Below are 6,000 nucleotides of genomic sequence, written 5' to 3' on the forward strand. Positions count from 1 at the left end.
ATAATCGGTGGGTGTATTACGTTTTGGCTTTTGTTTTTCTTTTCTGTATTGTACTTTCGGGTTTTTACAGTATATGCTGGCCCTATTCTATTAATCATAGAATCTTACCGTTCAAAAAAAAAAAAAAAGTTAGATGGTGTTTTGTAAATGAGTAACAAGTTGAACTTGTAAATTTATATTAGATGGTGAAATACATGCATTTAATTATGTGCATGTCGTGGCTTAAAATTGGTATTATTGTTTTCCACGTGATTGCATAATTTAATGGGCCTAATTCCCAACACTGTTTTTCTTTAGTTCCCCTTCCCCAACAAAACGTAAAATATATTTGATTTTTATCATTATACCATAACAACTAATAAATATCTTTTCCAAATAATGTAACATATCGGATTTAGAAAAAGAAATATTATTGGAATTTAAAATTTTATTTTGTAAATATCAAAATTATATTTGATTGAGGGGTGGTCGGTTCGGGTGAAGATTACCAACGAACATATATACATTTTAGAATTAAAATCTGCATAATTCATCACAAAGATTAAGATTACAAAGAATCCATCAAAAAATAAATAAGCATTTAACATAATTATCTGAAAACAGTTGACATAATAATCAGAAACATGATTAACACAAGCTTAAGAAGTTTGTCACGCTTTAACGCAAATAGACATAAATAAAAGAACTTTAAATGAACGAACACAAATAAACATAACTAAACGAACATAAATGAACACATTATTGAGATTCACGAACGTAAACGGACGAACAAACATCTGCTCGTGTTTGTTAATTAACTTAACGAACATAATTTCTTGTCCGTATTCGTTCATTTATTAAACGGACGAACATAAACGAACTTTCTGCTGAACGGTTCACGAACTGTTTGCTAAACGCTCGTTTCTTTTACAACCATAATCAAAGAGCTTATAGCCTAGCGATACTAAGAAGTGAAGTGTGAGTTTTAGTCCCATATTAAACCTTGATGTAATATTTAGAAGCAGATTTAGTGAGCATGCGAGTTTGCCGTTCTTAAAACCATTAGGGTATACGGTGTGGTCGGTAAAGGGGCGCGGCAAAGTCGGTTTGCCGAGCGGCAACACCGCCGCCAACCCCTTTACCGATCGGTGTGGTAAATGGAGCGGCAACCGCTTGCCGACGCGGGGAAGAAGAGAGAGAGTGAGGGAGCAGGAGAGAGAGAGGGAGTGTATGAGAGAGAGGGTGTTCTGGGGTGGGGTCCATGCCATCTCTCAACCAATCACACCTTTTTCCTTTTTTTTAAAAAAAAAAAAGTTTACCACTTCACAAGTGTTTAAACCATTGCCAACACTTTTCACCAAAGTTTAAACACTTTTCACTGATTGACGTGGCACACTCTCATTGGTTGATTTTTTAGTTTGCCACTCCAAAGTGTTTAACCACTCCTTACACCCTTAATGTCAAACTTTCTTTTTAGCCTTCCAAAATACTGAATTTACATCCATAATTACATCCAAATTTGATCATAATCTCACCAACTTGAGTAAATATGATGTCTACCACCACACACATCAAAACACACACAATATGGCATCATTGAATACCACCACCTGCTTTTGTTGATAATCTCACCAACCCATGACACATTTATGAACACCCTTCACTCTTCACAATCTCCCACTCACTCTCTCTCTCTGCACTAGATTCACAATTTCCAACATTTCACCCTCTTTTTCTTCTTTTTTATTTAAAAAAGTTGGAGCCTTTTTTCATTCCCCTTTGAAAAAACACTCAAAAAATCAGCTAAAAAATTCTAGTAAAAAAAAAAAAAAAAAGACCCTTTTGTTCTTGAAGTGTTTTTTTTCTTCAACATTGTTACCTTCTTCTTTTTTTTTTTTTGTTTTTTTTTTGGTAATTTACAAAAATGGGGTTTGCTGTATTAGCTTCCATAGTGATTCTAACCCTTTTCTTGAAGTCAACTTATGGTCAACAACAAGACCAATCAATACCCAATTCAGATGAGTACTTCATCTCTCAATTCTTTGAGAAAATGAGTACAAATTCCACAAAAAGCACTCATCTTTACAATCTTTCTTCACCTGTTTGTTCATGGCAGTTTGTGTTTTGTGATGCTAATCAACAAACTGTCATTGGTCTTATTGCACCTAATCTTGGGCTCACAGGCCCAATTCCTGATACCACCATTGGCAAACTGAAAACCCTTCAGTTTCTTGATTTAAACACTAATCAAATCAATGATTTTTCATCTGATTTTTGGAGCTTAACTTCACTCAAAAGCCTTAACCTTTCAAACAATAATTTCTCCATTAATCTTCCAACCAACATTGGTAACTTTGGATCACTTGAAAAACTTGATCTTTCTGTCAACAATTTTGTTGGAAACATCCCTGAGTCTTTCACTTCTTTAACTGGTTTACAAAATCTTAACCTTAACCGAAACCGGTTCGATTCGGTTATTCCATTAGGGATCACAAGCTGCCACTCTTTGACTTCCATTGACCTTTCAGTTAACAATTTTCATGGAAGTCTTCCTCAAGGGTTTGATACTGCATTTCCTAAGCTGAAAAGCTTGAATCTTGCTGCAAATTTGATCACAGGGAAGGGTTCCGAGTTTTCGAAAATGGTTTCTTTGAATTATTTGAATGTTTCCAAGAATCTTTTTAAAGGTTCTGTTGTTGAAATCTTTAATGGGCCATTGGAGATTGTTGATTTGAGTAGTAATTGTTTTGAGGGTCATATTTCTCAAGTGGCATTTGATTGGTCTCATTTGATTCATCTTGATTTATCTGATAATGAGATTAGTGGAATGTTTTTTAGTAATTTTACATTGTCACAAGCCCTTAATCTTAAGCATTTAAATCTTGCAAAAAACAGGTTTTTTAAACAAAGTTTTATACAAATTAGTGAACTTTATAGTTTAGAGTACCTTAATCTATCAGAAACCAATATGATTGGTCACATTGGTAACCAAATTTCAGAATTAACTCATTTGAAAACACTAGATCTTTCAAACAATCATCTTGTTGGTAAAATTCCACTTTTGCCCTTCAAAACCCTCCAAAATCTTGATCTTTCAAACAATAATTTAACTGGAGACATACCCTTTTCACTCCTGCAAAAACTCCAGTGGATGGAAAGATTCAATTTTTCTTACAACAATTTGAGTTTTTGTGATTCGGAGCTTTCGGTCGAAACGGTTCGATCGGCGTTCATCGGGTCGACAAACAGTTGCCCGATCGCTGCAAACCCGACGTTTTTCAAGAAAAAGATGCATAAACAAAGGGGACTCAAGGTTGCTTTGGGTTTAGCTACCACTTTGATCATTTTGCTTGTCGGTTTGTTGCTTTTCGCGTTCGGGTGCCGGAAGAAAACCCGAATGTGGGATGTTAAAAAGTCTTGTAACGAAGAAAACGTCATTTCTGGCCCGTTTTCGTTCAAAACGGATTCCACCACTTGGGTTGCGGATGTAAAGGTTGCATCTTTAGTCCCTGTAGTGATTTTCGAGAAGCCGTTGTTGAATTTCACCTTCTCGGATCTTTTATCCGCCACGTCGAACTTTGATCAGGGTACCCTTTTGGCTGAAGGGCGGTTTGGGCCCGTTTATCGAGGCGTTTTAGGTGGTACGGTTCATGTTGCTATTAAGGTTCTGGTTCATGGCTCCACCATGACCGATGACGAGGCTGCAGCCGAGTTCATGCATCTTGGCCGGATTAAACACCCGAATCTTGTTCCTTTGATGGGTTACTGTTTAGCGGGTGAACAGCGAATCGCGATTTATGATTATATGGAAAATGGGAATTTGCATAATCTGTTGTATGATCTTCCTCTTGGAGTTCATGTGAATGAAGATTGGAGCACCGACACGTGGGAAGATCAAGAAACTAACGATAACGATATTCAAAACGTGGGGTCCGAAGCTTTGTTGATGACGTGGCGGTTCCGGCACAAGATCGGGCTCGGGACCGCCCGTGCACTGGCGTTTCTCCACCACGGATGTTCGCCACCAATCATTCATCGAGATGTGAAAGCGAGCAGCGTTTATCTTGATTACTACCTTGAACCGAGGTTATCAGATTTCGGGCTCTCAAAGATCTTTGGGAACCGAGTCTGCGATGACATGGCACTTGGGTCCCCTGGGTACGCCTCGCCAGATGGCGCAATCACAACAAAATCTGACGTTTATGGATTCGGGATGGTGCTTCTTGAGCTCATTACGGGTAAAAAGCCTGTTGGTGATGAGTATCCAAACGAGGATAACTCAAAAGCGCAAGATTTGGTTAGTTGGGTTAGAGGGCTTGTGAGGGTGAACCGTGGCTCACGAGCCATAGACCCCAAGATTCGAGCCACGGGTGATGAAGGTCAAATGGTTGAAGGTTTGAAAATCGGGTATCTATGTACAGCTGATCTTTCATCGAAGCGACCAAGCATGCAACAAGTCGTTGGACTTCTTAAGGATATCGAACCAGTATGAGATATCACACGGTTTCCTTGTTAATTGTTTCGTTGTTAGCAGACGTTTGTAACGGACATTGTACTTGTTTTCGTGGTTGTTAACTTGTTATGCAAGAAATCGACGGAGCCATTAAGCTAGCTAAAACATGATTATTATTAAATGTTGATCCAAATTGCAAGTCACAAAGAAACAATCGTTTTTGTAAAATGACTAAAATACCCTTATTGTAATTACCGCGGCTCTTTTTTTGAAGCAGGTATGTAGTATGTGGGGTCCATTTGGTCAGATTTAACCACAAAAATTAACTGAGTTAGGGCTAAAGGACATAACTTGCAAGGGTTTGCAAACATCGAGTACGTTTTCTGTAATTATTGCAGACAAAGGACACAGTTTGCAATAAGTGACATACATAAAGGACGATTTTTGTAATTTACTCTTTACACAATTATCAATTTTGGAACACGGTCAAATTTTTAACGCGCGATAAAAAAAAAAGTTAAACATGAGCATATAAATCGACCCGAAATAGAAAACAGCTCAAAGTTTACCTTGTCTACACCTTGATTACAGGCATACACCAAAGCATCAGCAAGTGTAAGTCTGCCTTCAGCATCCGTGTCGCTAACCTAAAATAATAACGATCTCAACGGGATGTTAACGACTGTATCAAAACTAGTGGAGTTGTAAACTGGAAAGAGATATACATACCTCAATTGTCTTTCCGTTTGAGGCTGTTAAAATGTCGCCGGGCCTCATACCGGTCCCACTTATCATATTCTCACAAGCTGCCACTATAAAATGAATCTGTGATGGCACATTTATAACCCGAGTCAGTTTAGTGTCAGTTATGATTTATGAATGGGTCGATTATGGCTATGTTCAATCACAAACGGGTCAAACAGGTAAAAGTCATAAGATTAGCCATAAAGAACCGGCAAAACGAGTTGAACGAGTCAAAGCTCCTGACCCGTACTATAATAGTATAAGGTTATTACTGAAATAATATATTTTTAAAATCAGAGTTAATGTGTTTTGGATAAATTCTGAACAAAAGTGTTTTGGGTCAAGCCAACCTAGGGCTGTTCACGAGCCGAACCGAACCGATCAGACCTTTGCTCGTGCTCGGTTCGTTTACAAACCGAACCGAATCGATCCGAGCGTTTTTTCAACCGAGCCAAAGTCGAACGAGCGCCTTTCGATCCGAGTATTTTTCGAACGAGCGTCGAGCGAGTATCGAGCGTCGCATAACAAATAGAAAAGTGACGATGGGGTACTTAGTTTTTATGGTAAATTGCATTTTTCATCCCTAAGGTTTCGTCCAATTAGAACACATGTATAAATTTACTAAGTAACAAGGAATAGAAAAAACACTTAATTGGTTCTTTCAAGATCATCTAAGCAGAAAGATAAATCATCTACCAATTGAAGCAGGCCTTTGATCTATAAGAAGTTTAAAATCGAATGAACTGAATGAAACAAACTTAGGGAGTTGGCGTCTTGGCGACAGAGAATTCGAATTATGATGGTTGATGCGGGGTTGTAACTAG

At 38.0% G+C, this 6,000-nt stretch overlaps 1 protein-coding gene across 1 annotated transcript; it reads left to right on the forward strand.

Annotated features, from left to right (window-relative positions):
- Window positions 1-743: 743 nt before the first annotated feature.
- LOC110893952 (probable LRR receptor-like serine/threonine-protein kinase At2g24230) lies at window positions 744-5,074 on the forward strand. The gene has a single exon (XM_022141110.2). It carries the CDS (start codon window positions 1,904-1,906, stop codon window positions 4,469-4,471), a length of 2,568 nt encoding a protein of 855 aa, XP_021996802.1. The 5' UTR covers window positions 744-1,903; the 3' UTR covers window positions 4,472-5,074.
- The last annotated feature ends 926 nt before the right edge of the window (window positions 5,075-6,000 follow it).

This window comes from Helianthus annuus, chromosome 12 (genome assembly GCF_002127325.2).
Source record: "Helianthus annuus cultivar XRQ/B chromosome 12, HanXRQr2.0-SUNRISE, whole genome shotgun sequence".
Classification (NCBI taxonomy): Eukaryota; Viridiplantae; Streptophyta; class Magnoliopsida; order Asterales; family Asteraceae; genus Helianthus; species Helianthus annuus.

Excerpts from the sequence above, each read along its gene's own strand:
- LOC110893952 (XM_022141110.2), top strand. The coding sequence starts at position 1,904 with ATGGGGTTTGCTGTATTAGCTTCCATAGTGATTCTAACCCTTTTCTTG.